At 38.4% G+C, this 25150-nt stretch overlaps 1 protein-coding gene across 3 annotated transcripts in view; it reads right to left on the reverse strand.

Moving 5' to 3' along the window:
* Positions 1-25150, reverse strand: part of DGKI (diacylglycerol kinase iota) — a gene marked incomplete at both ends in the record, with an annotated part of 483096 nt that overhangs the window by 115217 nt on the left and 342729 nt on the right. For all 3 annotated transcript variants that reach the window (XM_080700835.1, XM_080700834.1, XM_080700836.1), the window contains one exon: positions 8615-8715. In XM_080700835.1, coding sequence (XP_080556961.1) covers positions 8615-8715 — 101 coding nt within the window. The remainder of the gene's footprint in view (positions 1-8614; positions 8716-25150) is intronic.

The raw sequence follows: 25150 nt of genomic DNA on the forward strand, positions 1-25150 counted from the left end.
GGGTGAACAAATGATGACTGAATGGCTCTACCAGGTTAGCATATTTATGGAGTTCAAGTCAATTATGGAAATTGGAAACATGAAAACTCCACTATTTCATCTCTTTCAATTTTGAAAGTGGTTTATACATAGAGAATCTCAAAGAATAAAGTAGGGAAGAGGAAAAATTGTAAGTTTATAGTGGAGAAGCTTGAAAGACACCACCACCTTAACCAAGCAATCAGGTTAACACCACCAGCATCGTCATGTGGTTCTCAGGTGAGTCCTGGTGAGTCAAGAAGGGTATTCCATCTGTGGTTTCCTTTCCAAGCAACCGTAACTCAAGTCTAATTGTGACTAAAACAACACACTAAGCAAGAATAGAGGACATTCCACCTGTCCAATACTTTAAGACCATCAAGGTCACCGGGGGAGGAGGGGATAAAGGAAAGACTGAGAAAGAAGATACTAGGGAGACATCCTCACTCAATACATTGTGGTAATTTGAATTGGATTCTGGAGTATAAAGTCCCAGAGTTTAGTTAATAGTAATTTAGCGATATCAGTTTTCTTAACCAGTGTACCATGGTAATGTAACATAACAAATATACCATGGTAATATAACTCCATGTAGTATCTTTGCAACTTTTTTTATAAATCTAAAACTATTCCAAAATTATTTAATATTTCAAAAGTTTATTTAATATTCCAAAAGTTTATTTAAGAAAAACTCAGAGATGGATATGAGATGATGCACTTAGAAGAATGCATTTGCAAATTTGCTAATGTCTGGCAAGATCATCAAATACACAGTGTTTGTACGCTTCATGGGTTTAAGTATCTTGTTATCACAGCAGATTTTTATACTAATAAACATAATAAAAACAAACCAAATGGTTAATTACATCTCCTTCCCATCATCTTTCTTTGACACAGTTGGCCCTCCATAGCTGAGGATTCCTAACCTGTGAATTCAACTTTCAGTCTGCAGTAGTTCAGTAATGTGCTGCAGAGGACAGACTGACCTTATTTAACTCCCCAGACAGATTAAAAATGTGAAAGGTACAGACTCACTTTGGCCATTATTCCCTAAATAATGCAGCATAACAATTTTTATATAGCATTTATATTACAATAGGTATCATGAGAAGCCTAGAGATTTAAAGAATATGAGAGGAGGTTATAAGCAAATAGCATGTCATTTTATATAAGACTTAAGCATCCATTGATTTTCGTATGCACAAGGAGCCCTGGAACCAGTCTGCACCAAATACCAAGGATTGACGGTATTCTAGCTCTGGGCTACACTCCCAGACCTATTTTTTATATTTTATTTGGAAACAGGGTCTCTTAAACCAGGTGAGGCTGGCTTTGAACCTGCATGATCCTCCTGTCTCAGCCTCCCAAGCGCAGAGATTACAAGTGTGCACCACCAAGCCCGGCATTTTTATTAGTGTTTTCAATTCTACTTTTGAAAATGAATTGGAGGGTGCTGGCATGAAAAGCTTGAGAAGTCAGCCTCTACCCTGCATCTGGTTTTATGACCCTACAGACCGATGGGTGGTGTGACTGTAAGGTCTCCTTAACAGCTATAACCTCAAAAATCATAGCTACCACTTCGGGAGAGAATCATAATGTGCCAGACTAAGCACCAGAGGTTTCATATACAAGATTATACTTTACCCTTGCATTCTATGAGGTTGCAATTATATTCTCATTTTAGAGATGAGATATTTGATCATTAGAGAAATTAAATTACATTGCCAAGGTTGCAACCGAGATTCAAACACAAACATTTATGACTTTTTCACTATATAACCTATCGAGGAAACTCTGTTGGTGCAGATGCCAAAATGGTGCACCTAATTAGAGTACAATTCTAATATCATTAGTCACAGTCAGTATAAGAAAAGAATATACATTACATATTACGTAGTATATGCATTCAGATAATACCCACTATACTAAAACAATGCATGTAAAAGCATTGTTGAATATTATATTTGATACAGTAATATAAAAATGTTAGTCTCCTTTTATCTTTATAGACTACATCTGTTTTCAGTTGACTCCAAATTGATTTTAGCTATTTATGTTTTAGCCCCTGGACTCCAGGAAATTGTGGCAATTCAAAGTGCTGAGTAAGCTAGCCTCAGAAGTAAAGTTGAACCAGTTTGCATGAGGTAGAGTTAAATTGTGGCCAGTATCAAGTTATTCTAGATACAAAAATATATGTTATGTCAATTAATGCCTTTTGGAGCTAGAAACAGAAAAGATTTTTTAAAAACTGACTATCCTTTGCCTAGGCTGTATGATTGCTTGCTTTATTAATGGTCTATTTCTATACGTCATTCAGTTGATAGCAGTGATTTTTTGATATTATTCTGGAATTGTTTTAAGATTTTTTTTTTTTTGGTGGTAGTGGGGATGGAACCCTTCTACCTCCAGGCTATACTCCAAGACCTATTTGTTATTTTATTTGGAAACAGGGTCTCTTAAGCCAGCAAGGCTGGCTTCGAACCTGCATGATCCTCCTGTCTCTGCCTCCCAATCTCAGGGATTACAAGCATGCGCCACCATGCCCGGCTTGTTCTAAGACTTTTAAAAGATGTCCACTTTCTCTTTACATCTTACCTCATCCTTTGAATAGACTTTGCCCTCCTGATCATCATAATCATTAACTTGAGGCTTGAAAAAATCATAACCAGTAAAGAAGATTCCAAATATTTTAAGTCTGAAATTTATGATTAAAAGCTCGGACACTGTCAAGGACTCAACCTCTCCCGACTATTCTTTTAGGGTGAATGTTCCAAGGCGAAAAAGAGCTAAATGGAAGAGGAATGAGAAGTATTTGAAACAGTATCTTTCTCTATGCTAAAATAAACTAAGCAATTAATGGATCTGCCAGCCTGTATTAGCAGAGAATCCTGCACTGCAGATGGAAGCAGGCCTTTGTTAAAAAACAAACATCCAAGCCTGTAATCTGATATAAACAATGATCCAGATGCACAGCAAGAATCTTGTAAATGGTGATGGCGAACAGCCATTTGCTGCCCAGATAAATCACTGGGTCTTGTCATGAAGAAAAGAAACCCATGTTTTAAACCCAGTAACAAATTATCGCTCTACTTCACACCTTGTGACAATGAATGAATAACCTCAGAGGACGCCTTCCATTTGTTTTTCTGAGAGCTAGGTCAGAATCCATTCATAGTGTCCTTTTTATCTAGATGATTTCTGGAGAATTCATTTAATTAAGACTTCTGAAATAGCATATCTACTTTGGCATGCACAACACGTTAGGATATGAACTGAATTTTGTCATTATATGCAATTCAAAATCTGTCAGACTTCTCATGAATCTATAGTCAGTGGCAAGCTGGAGCCAGGAAAGAGAACGTGGAAAAGAGAAAATTCATAATCTCAAAAAAGAAATTTTCCTGCACAACCACAGGTTGGAAACATCATCACCATATATTAAGAGTATAGTCGACTTCCGGGAAGATGACGACCGAGAAAATCAGTATTTATGAGTACTCTAACACTGGATCTCTATTGCCACAAAATCAGCGCTTTTCATAGCCAGAAAACACTATCAGCAGAGAAATAAAAAATGTAAATACAAGAGACAGAGAAAAAGAAGACTAGAAGAACAACCAGAGGCCAGAAAAGAAACCAGCCTGCATTACAGCACTGGAGCTCCGCTGGTGCCATCTTCCCTCACAGCACCAGGCTCCAGAGAAGAAAGGTAAACAAGGAGCTGAAGTGAGCAGCTGCAGATCATTCGGGTGTAATTCAGCAGTTCTTTCAGTGCAAAGAATATCTAAAACTCCCAGTGGCGAAGCTCATCACACCTTCCAGGGACTCAGAACGGAGCTCAAAACCAGAAAAGAAATACGCCAGATTCACGGCCGAGGGCGTGGCAGTGGCGCCATATTATCAGCAGAGGTGGCAAGTTCACCATGCCCGCAACAGCTCCAGATCAGCCCCCACAATAACTGTAAGTGAAATGGAGCCCCCTAAAGGAGAAATCCCAGCACCGCACCCCCAGGGACTTGCTCAGCTTTGAAAATCTCCCTGGGTCTGAGATTTTGCAGTCCAACCCAGTGAAGGAGTAGCGGTGGCAGAGATACCACACCCTAGTCGCAGCTCCCCGTGGGAAAATGCGCAGCCTGGCACCCCCGTGGTCTCGCACAGCCTCAATTAACTCCCTGGGTCTGAGACTTTGTGATACAACCCAGTAAAGGAGTAGTAACAGCTGAGATTATGACAAACTTGAGATCCAGAGCACTCTAAGTAAAGTCATGGTGACCCGGGGAAGAACCCAGAGAAGGCACAAACTTCTGAAATCATGGGAAAGAAGAACAACAATAGACCAATGAATGCCCACAACCACATAATATCAGAACCTGATAACACAGAAATGCAGAGATTTCCAGAAGATCAAATCAGGAATATAACTATAGAAATAATACAGGACCTTCTAAAGGAATTTAGAGAGAGTCTAAAAGAAGTAGAAGATGCAATCACTGAAGTAAAGGCATGAATTCAAACTATAAACAATCAATTAGACCACATGGAGAATAGAATCTTGCTCCTAGAAGATGATCACTTCAAAAACAAATGCATAATTTATAATTTAGAAAAAAAACAGACAGCAGGAATCTGACACTGAAGAAATATGGGCCCATTTAAAGAGAACTAACCTAAGAATAATCGGAATAGAGGAGGGAAAAGAAGGTGAAACCAAAGGGATCAATAATCTCTTCAAAGAAATAATAGCACAAAATTTTCTAAACATAGAGCAAAAGGTCGATACACAGGTCCAGGAAACTTATAGAACTCCCTTTAGACAGGATCAGAAAAAAGGTTCCCCATGCCACATAATTGTCAAAATGACCAATGTAGAAGCCAAGCAGAGAATCTTAAAGGCAACAAAAACAAAAGGCCAAGTGACATTCAGAGACAAACGAATTAGAATCACTCCAGACTTCCCAAACCAAGTCATGAGAGCCAGAAGGGCTTGAAGTAACATATTCCAAACTCTGAAAGAAAACAACTTCCAGCCAAAAATTTCCTACCCAGAAAAACTATCTATTAAATTAGATGGGGAAATAAGAAGCTTCCATGACAAACAGAACCTGAAAGAATTTATGTCTTCAAAACTAGAGCTAGAGAAAATACTCAAAGAGATTAACTACAAAGAAGAAATAGGTAGTACACACCAGAACAAAAAAAAAAAAACAATATTTTCCATCTAACAAACAACTAAGCAAAGAAGAATAAACAGTATTTCAAACAGAAATAAAATCTTAACATGTTAGGAATTAAAAGTTATCTCTCAATAATCACACTGAATGTAAATGACCTGAATTCCCCAACAAAAAGACATAATGTGGCAAAATGGATTAAAAACAAGAACCCATCCATCTGCTGATTACAAGAAACACACTTTACAAGTAAAGATAGTAACAAACTCAAGGTAAAGGGCTGGAGCAAGGTAATTCATGTTAAGTAGCCATCCTAACAAATGTGAAGTAGTATTTCACTATAGTTTTTATATGCATTTCCTTAATGATTAGTTATATTATGATAATGATGAGTGATATTCATGGTTTATTGGTCATATAAAAATCTTTGGAGATTCATTATCTATTTTAGTCTTTTACCTATTTCTAAATTGTATTGTTTGCTTTTACTGTTGCTAATTTTTAGGATTTCTATTTGGAATGTTAATATACCTTCAGATACAGAATTTGGAAATATTTTATCCCATTCTATCAGTAACTTTTAATTCTGCTTACATTGTCTTTGGATATACAATCTTTTTTATGTTTTATGAAGTTTGTTTGTTTATTCTTTTGTTGCCTGTGCCTTTGGAATCATATCCAAGAAATCCCTGTCAATTTCAATGTTGTAAAGTTTTATTACCCAGGTTTTTTTCCTAAAAGTTTATAGCCTTAAGATTTACATTTAGGTCTTTTATCTATTTTGAGTTAATATTTGTATATGGTGTTAGGTAAGGGTCCAATTTTATTCTTTTTCATGTAATTATTATTTTTCAACAATATTAAGTGAAAAGATTATTATTTTCTTAACCAAATGTTCTTGGAAACCTTGTTAAAAATAACTGGACCATATATGGAAGAATTTATTTCTAGGCTTTTTATTTTAATACACTGTTTTGATTATTGTAGCTTTATAAGGTTTGAAATCAGAAAATGTACATCTTCTAGCTGTGTTCCTTTTTAAAGATTGTTTTGGGTATTTAGAGTTCATATTTCATGTTAGGATAGATTTTTTCTGGAAAAAAAAAGTGTTAGTTCACCTTAAAAAAAATCCTCTGATAAGAAAGAAAACAAGAAAGAAATATTGAAATGTTATCTTTAAGTGATCAAAAGTTTGATATCAGACAAATGAATCTGTTACATGAGATTATCATTGTTAATTTTGGATAAATTGCTATAATATTAAAAATTTTTTAAATAAAAAGAGTAGAGTAGATGAGGTGGCAACTTTTAGTTCCAATGAATATTCTGTTTTCTTAAAACTTGGGTCTTTAGAATCATTCCATCATTGCATTTATTTGTATTTTCTTGTTTATTTGTTTGCTTTTTCTTGTTTTGTTTTTTAGGTTCCAGAGACACTGCTAAATTTACTGTACCAACACTAATGCCAAGTTACTCCTTTCAATTTCAGAAGTTTCCTCACATACAAGTTTTATCATATAAGATATGAAAAGCAGAAAGCCCTGGCCAGGAAATAACATCTTCCTTCAAAAACTCAAATCACAGTTACCTCGGGCAACTGTAGGCAAAACACTGACACAGAAGAGATAGAATAGATGGTTGAACGCACAGATAAGCCGCACATCTCATTTCAGCCTCTAAGTCCAAATGTATCCCCACAACTCATCTGACTTTTTTCAAAACTGATCGTAAGCTGCAAAATATTACTAGAGATCTGCTATCTTTTATTATTTAAAAAAATAGCAAACTATTCATTTGAAAATTTGAAAGAACATAAAATACTAGTTTACAATTGGTAGCTTCTAAAAGTACTTTAATTTACATTTCCGCTCTAGTTCCCATTACTACTATATACATAGAGATATCAAATATCAATATCCCATTAAAGAGATATATCAAATGTTAATAAATAATTTGATTTACAATATAAATTGTATTTTGTATATATTGCAGATATACAAAATATACATATATTTGTAATAATTATATTAATCCATTTCCTAATCTCATTTACATTAGAAAATGAAATATGTTGCTAACAAAAGGAAGAAATGCAGACATTTGGATTCTGACTAACGCTTCCTTAGCAATGGAAATGAGAATGGAGGAGAGAAGTGAAGGCTGAGAGGAACCAGAGGGCTCTAATTTTTCAAGAAGGACCAGAAGGGATCAGGAAACCATAGCAGCTGAGAGACAGAGAGAACAGAGAAAGTAGAAATTCCACACACAACTCTCTCTAGCAGACTCACTGGCTGGGCCACCAGGGAAAAGGACCCTTGTTCACCACCAACTCCAGACCTCTGAAGCCCTAGCATCCAGCCCTGAGGCTGTCGTCCTCAGGATTCCTATCCACTATGGGTCCCTCCAGATCACAGTCTCAGGAAGCAGGACTAGCCCAGGAATGCTTCCCCCACTGCATTCCTGTCTATCAGATCTAGCTGCCTCTTCTACACTCCTAGTCAGGTCCACATTTGGAGGCCAATTGTGGTATGGGTTAATTAGTCTTCGGTTCTATAAAAAAACCTCCTTCCTTTCTAGTGGTATATCTTAATATACCTTATATATCTTACTGTACCTTAATATATCTTATCATAGTACACTTGGCTATTGATGCCACAGTTAGGAAGGAACTCTAACCATTATATCCCAAATGCCCATGGTCACAATTTCTTCTGGTCTATTTTACCCAATGGTCTCATATATTATGATGTAAAGATGGATTAAAAATAGTTACCAGGTTGTTAAAAATGCACAATAAATTCTAATTGATGATATAAGCTAATCGTTAGCTGTGTATTCAGAGAGATTTAGAGAAAACATAAAAACTGAGAATTCATATGTTGACCTAATTTCAGATTTTGGAAACAATGGCACCTGGCCAGGGAATCACTTAGGGCCACCACATTCCTGCCTCAGGGGCCGGGCCTTTCTCTGGCATTATTCTAGGGCAGAGTAACTGGAAGTGTTAGCTGAGCCTTCAAGGTGAACTGTGTCACATATACATAAGAATGAGGGAAGTGCTGGGTAATGCAGGTTCCAGAAAGAGCCCTCATTGTCTGAGGATCTTCTGGATCTTACTGTGCCATGCGCTGTCACCAACCCTCTGCTTTTCTCATTTCTGGCAGAGCTAAGAGTATCGTGGTCAAAGAGCCCAGAGCCCTGACCTGGCTCCTGCAGCAGAGCGACTGGACTCCGCAGCTTTCTCTTCCTCCTGTTTTCTCCAGCTCACTTACTTGACTTGAAGTTCACATGGTGTGACGCTTTCCTTCCCTTCTCTAGCCGTGTTTTCAGACACGAGGTCTAATGAATCTACCCATGGAGCCCAGGAGTATCAAGAAGCTAAGATAGGCCAAGCACATGAAATCTACTAGGCACTTGCAACTTACAAGCTTCCCGGAGTTTCTCTTTGTCATAGTGGAATCCTTCATAGTCTTGTAAACTGATTCTGTTCACCCGGATCCTCAGGCGATCTGGGACAGACTGGGGACTGCAAGACAAGAACCCGGTGGTCAGATACAAATGAGAAAGTAGAACTGGGAGTCATGCACCTGGAAGGACTGGGGGCAACGTCACCTCTTCTGGCTTAGGAGAAAAAGTTCACATTCAAACCCGGATTGTGGGTTGTTTACCAGGCAAACAGCGATTATTCTGGAGAACGCTTTCCTAGAAATATAACATTTTGGAATTTAGGTAAGAAAATTGAAATAAACAGCGGGGGGTGGGGGGAACCTTTGGAGACCACTTTTGTGTGATATTTGCTACTAAGTTATCATTGTAATAAGATCACGTGCTTTGTTACATATTAAATTAAAAACAGCTAATTGAAAATAATGAGGCGAGGACTTGACCCATGAGAACTACAGGTAACTACACCCACAGTAGTCAAACCTGGCCGATGGTGACCTGACTCTCGGAAGAGAAAGAGAAAAACTATTTAAAAGTACAGATCAAGAACTCAGACAACACAGAAAAATTGAAACTGCTCTACTCTCCTGAATAGTCTCTGAAAGCACCTCTTAATTACAGCTTGCTAAATAAGTACTGCCTGTGAGGATGCCTCTGAGCACCTCACAATGGGAATAAACGAGTGCGTACAGTGCATTTTTATTAGGAAGAGAATGAAGTATGTGACTCATTTTGAAAAAATTAAATCCAAACTGGCTCAGAATACATCAAACATCTGCACATGGTAGTACCAAGCATCCTATTCACCTTTATTTTACTTTATTTTATTTTTGCGGTGCTGAAGATGGAATTCAGGAGCATTCTAACTTTGAGGGACACCCCCAGCCCTATTTTTTATTCTTTATTTTTGAAACAGGGTCTCACTGAGTTGCAGAGGGCCTCACTAAGTAGCTGAGGCTGGCAGCGAACCAGGATCCTCCTGTCTCGGCCTCCTGAATGCTGGGATTACAAGCGTGTGCCGCCACTCCCTGATGCTATTCACCTTTAAAATGTCAGTAACTACAGTCCTTGGATTTCCCGTAAGTCATATGGTTAAAGCGGTTTAATACTGGGCATGAGTTAGGTGCAATAACTTAGTTTTCTTCACCTCTACTATGGATCAATATATTTCTTTATTACATAAATACAGTACAATCCCCCTTTGTCCTTGAATACTGCCTTATATTTAGATTCCATTGGCTGAAATAATATTCTCAAATTGAGAATTGCTGCTCATTTTTATATTAAATGGTGATAAAAGTCACCATTGACTAAAATAGAACAGAGAGCACTTCTCTTCATCCAGTTCTGTAAAGAAAAAAAATAGAAAGGAGAGGAAGAGACAGTAAGAAAAGGAAGAATGGAAGGAAGGGAAAGAAAGGAATAAACAGATGGGAGGCAAAAATTCTGGCATTTATGGTCAGGACAGTACTCTCTACCACAGCTTAAGTGCGCGCGCGCACGCGCGCACACACACACTTCATTGCAACTCTTGAAAGAGGGAGTGAATTGCTACTCTAGTGTCATTCTCTTGTCAAAAATCTCATTTCAGGAAAAAGTATAGCAATTCCCTCCATGTAGACTTGAATTTTACCCACCTAAAATTAGCATACATATCCACATATATATCTATTTATATAGATATATATCAATGTATAGTTCATTTTCTCCTCTCTTTTCTCTCTCTCTCTCTCTCTCTCTCTCTCTCTCTCTCTCTCTCTCTCACACACACACACACACACACACACACACACACACACACACACAGATTTAAGGCATTTAAATGTAGCTATAAGGGCACAAACTATAAAGCAAGAAAGCAGACAAGTAAAAAGTTTGAGGTTCACTGGATTAAAAGCAAGCCAATATGAAACCACAGACATGGTCATTTCTGGGGAAGCTGAGAAAACAGTCAATGGCCGCATCAGTCACTCACAGTGTGTTTGCCGGGGGTCTACTCTGTATTGGCATTGTGCTGGACACCGAGAAGACATTGAGGAGTAAAGATTGATGTGAGACCTGAAGTGGTGATGGGAGACCTCGCTGGATAAAACATTTGTAAAGTAGGAGATCAGATCTTAGATCTTAAACATCACGCATACCCACAGCCTCATGTAGCAGACAGGCAAGCTGAGGCTGGGAAGGTAAAGTGATTTTGATCCACCTGGCCACTAAGGGGCAGAACTGGGAACAGAGCCATGGTCTCATTCCTCAGTTTCGTGCTCTATTTTGCAATACTCCTGTGAAGAACTCGAACTCTCTGGTCAATGGTTACACACCAAGAATCCTGTGGCTATTCCAGCAAAGCCATAAAGTTTGGATTGGCAGCATCTGATGTTCTCTTTTGGTGATACAACTCTATTTTTTATCAATAAACAATGGACAGTGTGATGCTTAAGTGAACCATGTTAAGTTCAAACAAAAGAACATGAGGCAAATATTACATGTGAATGTTTAGATCCATATTTACTGAAAGAAAGCCTGACTACAACGTATTGAAAGGTAAAAAGAGAGAGACAGATAGACATGGGGAAAATTACATATGGCATAAGCTCCTGCATGCAAACTGTAGAATTTAGGAGTTTGTGTATTCAAGAAATGTATCTGAAGAAATGCCCAACAAGCAGTTCCAAGTGGTTATTTCTATGTGGGGAACCCGAAGATTATTTTGCATTGACTGTCAACATCATTATTGGAGAAATATATAGTTATTTTATAACAAGCCAATCTGTAAGTAAATGATGACTCTGGACAAGAGTAAAAATAAGAATTACAGCAAAGAGTACTAGATATTATAGACATAAGAGAATTTAAGCATTTAATAGAGGGATCACACAATATTCACACCAAATGTTTATCTCTAAGTGAAGGGGTCAGGTCTACTTTTAATTTCCAGGTTAACACAAATGATCTACAGAGATTATAATTAGTAAGTTATAAACATAATAGATAAGAAGGAAGCTGGAACCTTGGAACATGGCAGCCCTTCACAGTCTGTAATGGGAGATGGAAAGTGCACAGAGATTGAATAAATTCTTCCTCATCCTTGTTTCAAGATAACAGTGGGCCCAAAGTGGCAAACTTTAGTTTTCTCCAGTGGGTTAAAGGTACTAACACTAAAACCTCCTTGCATCCGCAGTTGTCAAGTGAGAAATGGGATTCAGACAAGGACGGCTAACCAGTCCCTGCTCCCCACATCCGTATGACCCCTTGACTCTGATCTCATCAGCTGTATGGCCATTCTCAAGAGCCATCAGCCTCTGTCCCCTGACCGCACACTTCTACCTCCCAGGTTCTCATCTATGCCCTCTGGTTCCACCCTCTACAACACTGCTTCTAGAACATTAACCTCCCACCAATCTTCCTGACTTCCACGGCTGCGCCACAAACATCAGTACGAGCTATCATTTGAAACGGTCTTTTCAGATCCCCAACTTGTTCACACATTATTTTGCTTCGTCTCCAGAATGAGCAGCTAAGTAATAAGAGAAGAAAATAGGGACTGTGACTAATTACCACTTGACACTCTCACCCAGCCACCCCCTCCTCTTGCTTCCATCTCCTGTCTTCTCTCCACAACCTCTGAGACATCCAGCTTTCCCACCAACAGCACTTTTCTCTCATCAAACTTTACCCCAGTTGAGGCTCAACATCAAATTTCAGGGTATCAGACCCCGTGGTCCACGATGGAAACCTCCTTTGAATGGTTCTTGATCCCGGTGTAAACAGTAGGCGCAGGATGCACCGAGGGCAAATGATGAGGAGCTCAGGCTCCAAGTCAGATGAACTGGGTCTGAAGTAAAGTTATTCTCAGTGTTGGTTAATCAGGGGACTCTATGCTTTTGTTGACTTATAAGTAAAATGCAAATAATAACAGTAGCTACCTCATAGAAATATTAGGAGAATTAAATGCCAGCGCAAGTGATGTGCTTTGAAAAAGTACCCAGCACATTATAAGTGCTCTGTAGATATTGGCTAATACTAAATTATAATTATTCTGAAAACTTATCTTCTGGATAAGGTTCTACCCAACACCAGCTGCAGCCAGATATTGGAAGGAGATTCCAGCAATATAAGGAACCTCCTTAGACATTTCTGATAAGGTTCTGGAGGTAAATTGGCAAGCTTGGCTGATGCTATGACATTCCATATTCCTCGATCTTCTCCCACCTGGTATTTTACAAAGGCAGCTAATAATACAAAAGCAGACAGAATGAGGGGAAGAAAAAGGTACAGAGACGAAATGAATGCCAGGGAATTCAATTTTTGTCCCCTTCTGTCAAAATACATTAGTACCCTTTAATAACTGATTGAAGGTGGAGGATGACGAAGACATTTCATGGAGTGTGGGGAATAGAACTGCCACTAGTTTTCCAAAATTAAATTTTGCTAAGGAAGTTATTAGAGCTGTAGAAGAGACCAACAAACTGAGTGAAAATAAGCTTGTCTCCAGGCCAATGTCAACCACAAGGTTCTCCTGCACTGACTGGGCACCATGTCTAAACCTGACTTGCATGGAGCACTGAATTTTCTAGAAGGGATTCTACATTCTGTGAACTTGCTTTTGTACTTGAGTGATTTCCTCAAACTGTGGCCTTTTCACTATTTTCCTATGCACCATTATGACTGGTTCTGGATCTTAAATGTGCCCAGGGACTAACTTCTCAATAACTGTAATAAGATCATCTCTCTTTACCTCACTGTCATGAGCTTCCAACAACTTCCAGAACACAATTTCCCTGACCCGTGTCATCCCCACCTGTCCCCATGAGACACCTGCAGGGAGGTAGACCAACCACCGTCAATTAGGACAACCCCCTGCACACTCCAAACCATGTAGTTCATACCTCTCATTACTCTCTGCTCCTCCATAATGCTGCTGACAATCCCCCCTCTTCTTTTTTACTTTTTATTTTACATGTGTAGGATTTCAATCTGCTGGGTCAAATCTTTATTTATATCTTCAAATCTCTTCATCTCTGGATAAATATCTTTTTTGGTACATTGCAATTATACATCATAATCAGGTTCTGAGTGACAGAACACACACACACACACACACACACACACACACACACACACACAGCACTTGGTGTGTTTCCCTATGGATCACACACAGCTCTCTCCCTGTCCCCATATATAACATTGAAATTGATTTTCATAACTTTATATATAAACAAAATATTTTAACTGTTTCATTCATCAAGTTTCCTCTTTCTCCTCTCTACCTTCCTTCCTAAATTCTTTTCCACTATTCCGCTACTATATCTCCTTATTTATTTGAAGTCTTTTGTTTCTTAATTTTTTCTAGCTTCCACATTATTAGTGAAAACATAAGGTCCTTTACTTTCTGGGACAAGATAATCTCACTTTGCATAATATTATCTAATTCTATCCGTTTGCCTGCAAGTAACACAAATTTGTTCTTCTTTGTTGCTGAGCAAAAGTCCATTGTGTGTGTATAGACCATAGTTCCTTAATCCATTCATTTGTTGATGGACCCCTAGGCTGGTTCCATGGTTTGGTTATTTATTTATTTATTTATTTATTTGGCGGGTTTGGGGATGGAACCCAGGGGCATTTGACCTCTGAGCCATACCCCCTGCCCTATTTTTTATTATTTATTTTGAAACAGGGTCTCACTAAGTTGCAGAGGGCCTCACTAAGTAGCTGAGGCTGTCCGTGAACCATGATCCTCCAGTCTCAGCCTCCCGAATGCTGGGATTACAAGCTTGCGCCACCACGCCTGGCTCTGGTTATTGTTTAATTGTGCTGCTATAAATATGGATATGTATGTATCCTTATAATATTCTGACTTCAGTTCTTTTAGAAAGATCCTGATGAGTGATAAGCTGGGTCATATGGTGGTGTGCAGTTCTACTCAGCCTAGTTCAAGACTCCTCTCACCCAGACTCCTACCGAGGCATAGTATCTCCATGGAAGAAGAAGATGAGCTGGGTGATTCAGTTCCCAGCATCACTTTAAGACCACTGACACCACACAGTTCTACCTTCTTATTTAAATAATGAATCACCTGCGAGCGGTACCCTTTAATATCAAGACAATATAGCACAGTGGGTAGAGCAAGATGTATAGCTAGAAAAAAAATCTTAGTTTCTATTTTAACTCTATCAATCATTTATATCTGCTCTTTAAAACTCTAAAGTTAGCATCTTTAAGCTAACTTTAAGCTCCAAAAATGTAACAGATGATGGGGAAGGGATAAATGGTTGATGTGCTCATATATACCTCTATCATCTTGTACTCCGTTAAGATGTACAACTCCAGACAGGCATGGTGGTGCACGCTTGTAATCCCCACACTTGGGAGGCTGAGAAAGGAGGATCGCACAAGTTCAAACCAGCCTTGGCTACTTAATGAGGCTCTCAGCAACTTTGTGAGACCCTGTTTCCAAATAAAATATTAAAAAATAGGTCTGAGACTATAGCTCAGAGGTAGAAAGCCTCTGGGTTCCACCCCAGAACCACAAAAAAAAAAAAAAAAAAAAGATGTATGACTACAATGCACCAATAAAAATTAAAAAAAAAAAACAAACTGAAGGGCCTAGAATACCAGTAAAACTTCAGTCCTAAAAAAGAAAGAAAGAGAGAGGGAAGGAAGGAAGGAAGGAAGAAACTAAATGAGATAGACAAAGCTGCTAGCACATTCCTGGTATACAGTAAGTGTTCAGAAATAATATAATTATACTGTTGTTACTGTGATTAGCACCTTAATGATTCTTAATTTTCCATAAGTTTTCTTTTTACTGAGTCCTAGATAATAACATCATAGCTAAACTCAGAGTTGCAGCTTTGATTATTAGACAGCAAACCTTAACATGTTGAGAGTCTGTGAACATGAGCAGAGAGATAAGATTTAGAATAATTAATCCTCTACAATCTGTTGAATCAAAATGCAAATGGAAATGATGAGTATTTGTAAAATATTTCACTAAAAGATATTAAGAATATAAATCCTAATTCATGTTGCAGAGAAGACCTTTAAAGTTACACAGCTCTTCTGCATGTTGTACTTGACGAATATCCTGTTTTCATTAACATTTCTTTGATGGTTCAGTATCAGAGGTGCCCCTTTCAATTCACTATGTAGATATATTGATTTTTATGAAGAGCTATAATTTAACCAGGCATTTGTTGTTGGTTTTCCTTTGCAAGGCAGAAAAGCCTCATAACTCTTTCTCTTTTCAGTCTTGATTTGATAACAATAAAAAATTCCCCTAGTTCTTTCAAGTGATGTAAATGTGAGTCTACCTAAACATAATCTAGGCACAATAAAGTATATTTCTAACTAATCTTTTACACAATTAACTTGTATCAGCATGCATGTTATGAAATGAACTGTGATTAAATTATTAACTGCTAATGTGCGTTCCCAGCACAAAAGACTATCTCTTTCCCCTCTTTGCAACCCCAGCACTTAGAAAAGCACCTGGCCTGCCTGTGTTATTTACAATAAATGCCTATGAACAAATGTGCAATGGAATGCAAGAAGTGAGATTCCTCGGGGACTGCAAGTGGCCCTGAGCCTTTCTAACAGGCCAGGCCTGAAGCTCCTTGGAGCTGCTTTCTGGGCGCTTTTCTCTCTGTGTATCAGGATGGCTCTCTGGTTTGGTTGTCCATTTCTGCTCTTTGTCTGAACTCTGAGTCAGGAAGTAAATCCACCCTAGACTATGCCCTAATTCTCTTGCGTTTTATCTCTAGTGATATCTATACAAACTAAAAAAAAAAAAAAAAAAAAGGAAGAGGAAATTTACAAATGGTAGGTGTCCCTAACAAAAAGGTAAATAATGCGTCTCAGGACACATGTTGAAAAAAATAACAGTGAACCACAAACATCTACCACCACAGCCTTACATCTGCTAGCAAGCTAGACCTTATTTAAACAAAATTACAACCAACGGCTTCCTTTAGCAACATACTGGAAATTGCTGACATTTACCTTGGAACATTTTTGATCTGCCACCGACAATAACCTATTCAAAACATGCCCAAGAAGACCTCTCTACAATAAAACCAAACTGAATCAAGGCTTCTGAACAGAGCTTTAAAATGAATCTTTGACACCTGCCAAATTGAGACAGAGCACTCATAATTCAGTTGTCTTCTCCCAGGAGTCGAGAACATTGCCCCAGGAATTTGAAATAAATTGTACAGTACTTTTTGAATCTCGATAAGAATATACCAAAATCACATTAGCAGTAGCTAATCATGTGATCCCACTGCCCAACAGGTTTTCCTGGAGAAATCTTTAAAAGTTGTTAAGTCTTTTTTGATAACAACTGAATAAGTTCTCAGTGTCTACAGTGTCCATCTGTGCAGTGGCTCACAGGATGTCAGGACTTACAAATCACTTGAGACAGATGTCTCTCCAGATCTATCTGTATGATTCATGGAAGCATTATGAGGTTAGGAGAAATCTCAGATCACATCTAATTCAATATTGGCGTTTAAGCCACTAGGATAATCAGTCACAGGGAACAACAGCAAAAAATTACAAAGTTTAAGTACAAAGGCTAGAAATATATCCAAGAAATATTTGCTGACTTGATGGCTAAAAGATTTAAAAATACACTGTAACTGCCAAATATCAAGGAACTTTAATGACATTGGCTAAAACAAAATTTAACATTTTCCATTTTTCTGGAGATTTTCTAATACATATTGAAATTAACAATACTATGCGTTCATGGAAATTTGTAGTACATTTCTCTGCTTTGGAAAAGCGTGAAAAAGGAATGTGCTACCGAGTGAAATGACTGTGTGTTTGTTAGAGACTGTCTTTTCCACTCAATCTCATGCCCCTGTCCCTTAAAGGGAAGGCTAAGGAGAAGAACAGGCTTCAATCATACTGCAAAGCAGCTGGGCCCAGGGAGAAATGCCACATTCTTGATTTAAAGGACAACAGGCCAACAATCTGCATTGATGTTTCAACTTCTCCTGGCCACCTGTTTATTGTTCTTTTTCTCTTTCCTCCTCCTCCTCCTCCTCCTGCCCCCCCCCCGCGTCCCTCCCTCCCTCCCTCTCCCTCCCTCTCTCCCTCCCTCCCTCTCCCTCTCTCTCTTTTTTGTGGTACTTGTGGTACTGAGGATTGAACACAGAGGCATTCTACCTCAGTGTTATATCACCTCTTGGATTTTATTTATTTGGTAACAGGGTCTCACCAGGTTGCTGAGAGCCTCACTAAGTTGCCGAGGCTGTCCCTGCTCCTGCGATCCTCCTGTCTCAGCCTCCCAAGTATTGGTCTTATGAGTGTGTGCCACCACGCCTGGCTCACTTGCTTGTTTTTGTGGCCGTGAACATCATCATGGTCACTGACCTGGCCAGACGATTCTGATTCTTTTATATAGAGCCACTCACACTGAGACATCATGCTAAAACTTCCATTTCTGTTGATGAGATTCAGATTTATTTTGTAAGCCATTGGAAAGAGTATTGCCAATAGATTTTCAGGTTCCCTTAATGTGTCATACTCAGTTCCCTTCCCGGTTTTCTTTTTCTCTACTGGGGATTGAATCCAGGGATGTTCTACTTTTAAGCTATCCCTCAGCCCTACTTAATTTTTCATTTTGGAACAGGGTCTCATCATGTTGCCGAGGGCCTCAGTAAGTTGCAGAGATTGGCCTTGAACCTGTGATCTTCCCATCTCAGACTCCCAAGTAGTCTGATTATAAGTGTGCACCACCGTGCCTAGTTTCAGTTTTCATCTTAATTCACCCTTCAGTAACATTCCAGACTATGGTGAACCATGACCTGGAAGCTTTTTTCTCTTCAATTTTAATTTAAAACACTCTTCTCATTGCCCAGCTAAGCTTTTAGTGGCTCCTTCTTTCTCTCCCCTGCAGTTCCCCCTCCTCTGATTATCTTTCAAGGACCTATGCTTCTTTGCTCCTTCCACTAAGTCCTACACACACCCATCTATTATCATCTTGCACCTTGACTGGGCTCCTGCATCCAAAAATGTCATCATCCTGTTTGAAATATAAATGTGACTATCGCAAGATAATTTCTCCTCTTGAGCTCTTTGAGAACAGGATGCTCACTGATCGCTATCTTTATATCCCCTACAATGTCTGTTAAACATTTGGCATGTGTTAAACAACCATTCATATGAGCTTCCTAATATTGCAATGAGAAAAATCCTTTCTCATGACAACTGACTACATCCTTCATCACACCTACTCACGTGGTCCCGCAGTGTGCACCAAGGGCAGGAATGGGGATCACTCAGCAGAATTCAGTTCAAGGATAAAACTGGCCCCTAGTACTAAAGCCAAAGACCAAGCCAGTAACCTCCACACACACACACCATATTGTCACTGGGCTGCTGCCTTTGTAGATGGTGCGAGTTCTTTGGCTGGCCTTTGTTTGATACACAAGGAGAAAATTTGTACCTGTGATGAGATATTCTCCGGAAATTTAGACCTCATCAAAGTGAAGCCTCCTGCCCTGCTATTAGCTGAACGGGCAACTTAAGATCACAACCTTTAAGACAAACCAGGATTTAAGTTCCCCTTTGCACTTTTTTACTACTCTTTCCTACTTAAAGAGAACAAAAGTTGGGCAAATGTCATGATGAAAGGCAAAGCTGTAAATATACAGGAAACGAGGGTGGATGCAAATTAGAAGCAGGGAGAACATACACTTTTGTAGTGGAATTCTGCAAATTCAAGCTGCCGGGCTGAAGGGCAGTCAAGAGTGGTGAGAGCGGAAGCGAGTTTATGATTCAAGTCCTGTCTTTCATCACATAAACCAAAATCACTTCCACATTAAGAAGTAAGGGCATGCAATGTAGGCTTCCTGGCCACAAAAAAAAAGAGTAAACATTGTAGAAAAACACAAATAGAAGGTAATTTCCGTACCACTGCCTTGTGGAGAATTCTTCTGCTGCTCTGTTGGAAGAGAAGATCATTCATCACCATCTCTGGTGAAATGGGGGCCTTTGAGCTTGAGCCGATGCGATGCAATGGGACAATGTTAATCCTAAGCCTATACCAGCAGCTTTAGATCTCATATGCTCAGAAAGATGGATGTTTTCTACTTCAGGTTTCAGTTTCTACCATTTTCTATTTAAATTGCCAAAAAAGTCTTTGCTTGAGTTTACAAACTGTTCTACTATCCTATTGTTATTTGCAACTGAAAAACTGGTTTTCGTTACTGGAGAGGAATATGGAGGAAGTATTATGATTTGTGCACTTAAAAAGTCTCATTTCATAGCAGAAAACAGTGTGACCTTTCACAAATATCAGGAAGAGCACAAGATTTTGGTTCACAGCTGCTGAGGTGTGGATTCACCTTCCAGCACCTCAAAGCACTTGGGGGAGTTGAGGCGTATATGTGAGTTGGTGTCCATCTCTAACACTCAAACAATATTTTTAAAAACTAGACGAAAAATTAATTTTAGATATCACATTTAATGCATCTACAAATGAGCAAAAGTTCAAGAACTTATAGTTTTGTATAATTAAAAATAACCAAACAAAGCAAAGAGCCTCAATGCATGAAACAGTAAATGAATGTGGTTATTGCTATGGTTTGGATGTTTTTTGATTTTCCCAAAGGTTTACGTGTCAAGGTCTTGCCCCTGGTCTAGCTCTGATGGGAGGTAGGACATTAAGACGAAGGGTGGGGTAGGAAGTCCTTAGATCAATTCAAAGGGGTGTCACCCTGGTCTAGCTCTGATGGGAGGTAGGACATTAGACGTAGAGCCGAGTAGGAAGTCCTTAGGTCAATTCCAAAGGGTGCTGCCCTTGAAATGGACTCTAAGACTCCAGACTCCCTGGCTTCCTGGTTCAGCCAGGTGCCCTCGCGTTCCCACACAGGCTTCCAGAACTGCCCTCTGCCCTGTGGTGCAGCAGCCAAGGGAAGCCTTCTCACAGCCCAGGCAATGCTGTTTGGGCTTTCAGCCTCTGAAAATAATCCTCTTTTCTTTATAAGTTAAGACTGCCTCAGGAATTCTATTCTAGTATTGAAAATCTGCCTATTACAGCTATCTTAATGGGGGGAAATAATAGAACCCAATTGGGTTGGGATAGGATGGAAAAGGTGGGCATGGATAGAGAACTGGCATAGAAGGCTATCCATCAACCTATAGCTGGTGACATCCTAAGTCGTACACTAGTAGTGTAGATGTGCTCTCACCAGCCCAGGTTTCCTCGTCAGAGATTCAAAAGAAAGAACTGAGAGCCCCCTAACTGGACTCTCCTCCCCAACACAGCCAAATTGGCTAACTGGGTGGTATTTTCTCATCCCCCTCCTCTAATTCCTGATCAGTGATGGAGAGTTACACATTGTTCTTATTTTTAGAATCATTACTCTCTTCTATAGAAGGGACTGAATAAAGTTACATTTCTAGAACAAAACTCATAAAAATTTCACAATTAAGTACAGTTACTAATCCACAAGGATAATTTTTGTAAAATCTAAGAGTAAACCTAAGGGGAAGAAATTCCCTTAGAGTATACTTTCAGGAGTAGACCAACAGTTTTCTTGGATGATGAAGGAAAAATAAATACGGAGTGACTTCTTAGATATTTTGGAACTACCAATATTAAAAGGAAAAGGATAGTAGAGGAAAGCAGGAGGACTTTATTGGCGACGTCATAATAGACTGTGACCTTGTGTGGGGCACTTTTGCTTGTCCCATTTCTCCCACTACTTTTTACTTGCCACATTAAAATGGATGACAGCTCTACCAATGGTAGTATCCTGGTGCATTTATAAGTCAAGAACCTTGCCTCATGGAAACATATATAATGGTTTTAACTTTGCCTGGGCAACAAAACACTATTTGGCCAAAAGTGTATTCATTCCCCAATTAGAGGATGTAAGCTATCCCTCTTGAGAGCAGTAGGCTTTAGCGATTAATTTTAAAAAGCAGATTAAACTATAGGCTTCTGTAACATAAAGCTTTGGTCTTTTTGGTCCATTTGTAATTCTTCCAGCAGCATTTTCATTTTAGTCAAATATTTGAGTCATAACTTTGGAACCTGGTGAATTCATTTTTTTTTTTTTTTTTTTTAGAATTTCATTTTCTGACATAAAATGTGATGATGAGTTCCAGGGATTAATTAAATGTAGCATCAGCAAGCATTTTCTCTTTATGCCTTTTAAAATGTACTCTCTTTTCATTTCATGTGAGTGTTTCAGGGTGTTATGACAGACCAAGAAAACTCAATTGAATTGGTATAATTAAATTGAAACTCTCCAACAAATGAAATGCACCTCGCAGCTCATTACCACCCCGCCAAGGAATCCAATATAAACACTCTCGGAAGGCTCAAAACAAACACCCAGATTTCTTTGTTATTGATATTTTCTTCTCCTTGTATGTCAGAAGATAATATCAGTTTTTATTTCAGTACTGGAGGAAAAATTGAAATGTTTATTTTTTTTCTCCCTGAATGCAGTAAATCCATTAACCACAATCTAAATATTCCCTTCTATGAAGAGTTCATTTGTAAATAAATCATTTATAAAGACTAGAAAAATTACTCTTTTTCCTTTCAATGTGTAGATATTGAAATTTAATACATATGAATTGCATGCATATGTATTTATGTAGTTGCTTTTACTATGATAATGCTTTAGGAATTCCGATTTGAAATAAAATTTAATATATATGTTCACCTACCTTAATTTACAAAACACAAAGTTAGGGTAAGAGAGGATAACAGCCTTACTGAAACCCATATCATTAATACTGAAAATCTGCTATAAATCAAAGGGCAATTTCCTTTGGCTCATCTTCTACTCTTCCATAAAAATAATTTTTAAGAATGCAACTATTAATACAAGTGCTGTACAAAAACTGTAATCTTAGAAACTCAGCCAAATACATTTAGTATGGCACCGTTATGGGATAAGCTGTGTTTCTCCAAAACTGACCTATGGGAGCCCGAATCGCCAGTATCTCAGAATGAGAGACTGTGTGAAGGAACTGGGTTCAAAGTAGATCGTTGGGCTGGGTCCTAATCTAAGGAGACTGTGATACTTACAAGATGAAGGAATCTGGACAGTGGTACAGAGGAAAATCATATAAAAATGCATGAAAAAGTCATCAACAAGCCAAGGGCAGCGAGTCCCAAAACAACAATAGGCAGCACCCCGTGCTGACTCCCAGGCTCTGAAATTGCAAGAAATAAATTTCTGTTGCTAAAGTCACCCAGCCTCTGGTGTCTTGTTGTAGCTATCCCAGGAAACTCATGCAGATGCCTACTGAGAAGATACACCAAAAGAACTAACTCATGTTGTTTTAATCATACAACTACTATTTATTTTTTAAAGATGCATAATGGAATAATAAGAGGAATCTTATTTTTTGTTTTCCTAAACTCTAAACTGATTTAGAAATTTCTGCCAGCTTGATATCCTTATTTGGATATTTGGACCCTAATTCCTACTTCTCTTTTCAAAAGTCATGGCATGCATAAAAATTTAAACACTGACTTTTGTATTTATTAAACTAATACTATTTTTAAGGTCAGATTATTTTTAGGTGTTTATTTTGTTTAAAATAATTCATAAACTTTCCCCTCTCCTTTTTCCCACCCAATATACCTGGAACATGTGTTGCGTAGCAGTCTACCCACAAGCACCCACCTAACTCTGAATCTGGCTTCTGCGATGGCCCACTCACCCCCCACACATAAAACAAGCACACAAAAACAGCCAGAGATATTCGCCTCACTTTTGAAGTGACCTTTTTATTCTACAAAAAGTGCTGAGTTGCAATGCCGCTCCTACACCTACGTAGACATGAATAATTCATCTCTAAAAATAAATTTTAGAAGCAACCAGATATAATTTTAAATTTTGAGGGAATCCTTAATGTACTGCACCATTACGTAAGTGTGCCAAATGCTGAGGTGTGTGAATTCTCGCTACTAGGAGAACAGGGCGCAATCCCTCCTCTGTAGATGCAAAAGTGACCCTTCTTGATATCAGCCTATTTCCAACCAAACACCATAACTAACAATTCTAATGGATTTCTCAAATTCTTTAGCTGTGCGGGAAATTATTTTTAGCTGGGTATCACTCTGAGTTTTTTCTTGTAACAACACTGGAATCACAAACCTACAACACCAAAGATTCACACATTTGAAATGCTCCAAATTGTATTCTAAGTTATTCTAATTCAAATTTTCTTAAACTGTTTATGTACTTTGATTTGATTAAAGTATATAAATAGTATATATTCACACACGTACCTACACATGGGAAGCTGACCAATGTTCATATCCACACAGAGTTCAGTATCTTTAATATGATCTTTAGCCGGGCGTGGTGGCGCACGCTTGTAATCCCCGTGCTTGGGAGGCTGAGACAGAAGGATAGCGCAGGTTCAAAGCCAGCCTCAGCTACTTAGTGAGGCTCTCGGAACATAGTGAGACCCTGCTTCCAAATAAAGTCTAAAAAAAAAAAATAGGTCTGGAAGTATAGCCTGGAGGTAGAAAGCCCCTGGGTTCCACCCCCAGTACCGCCAATGTATATATATATATATAGTCTTTAAACCAGATAGGCCTAGATATTAATCCCAACTTTATCAATATAGAGTATGTTAGCAGGCAAGTGTCCTACCATTTCTTGGTCTCAGTCTTTCCATCTATGGAGTGAGGATAATACTTACTGTTACCTAATATAATTATTGCTAAATTGTTCACAATCCAGAATACAAAGCAGAACATAGATATATATCACCTATCTATGTAAAAATCCACTTGGTCCTTGCCAAATGATTTGACAGGTGAGACATTTACTAAGCTTATGAAGGTAACAGAGAGCCAAATCTCCTGCTTAGAACTCAGAACTGAGGATGACCCTATTATATCCCAGGGCAAATTTTGCCTACTTCATTTCATAAATCATTTTGAGGAAAATTTCCATAGTATTCGAAGACTATATCCTGAGTTTTACTATAACATAACTTTGGAGCTGCTGGGAATCCCAAAAGTCAACTAAACTTAAAAATGTTTGTACTTAGCATAATGTTCTCCAGTTTCATCAATTTCCCTGTAATTGACATAATTGTGGGGTTTTTTAATGGCTAAGTAAAATTCCATATCCTATAGTTTTGCAATCTATTCATCTGTTGATGGACATCTTTGCTGGTTCCATAGTTTGGCAACTGTGAATTGTGCAGCTATGAACATAGATATGCATGTATTAGTTTGGTAGTTTGGTTTCCTTTCTTTTGGGTAGATACCCAAAAGTGGTATTGCTGGATCATATGATAATTTAGTTCCAATTCTTCTGAGGATCCTCCATACTGTTTTCCAAAGTGGTTGCACTAACTTGCAATCCCATAAACAATGTATTAGATTTTCCACTTCTCCAGATTCTCACTAGCATTTGTTATTGTTTGTGTTTTGAATGATTATCATTCTAGTTGGAGTTAGGTGAAATCTCGGGGTAGTTTTTATTTGCATCACTCTTATTCCTAATGATGTTGAGCATTTTTTC

This window comes from Muscardinus avellanarius (assembly GCF_963383645.1).
Source record: "Muscardinus avellanarius genome assembly, chromosome: 9".
Taxonomy (NCBI): Eukaryota; Metazoa; Chordata; class Mammalia; order Rodentia; family Gliridae; genus Muscardinus; species Muscardinus avellanarius.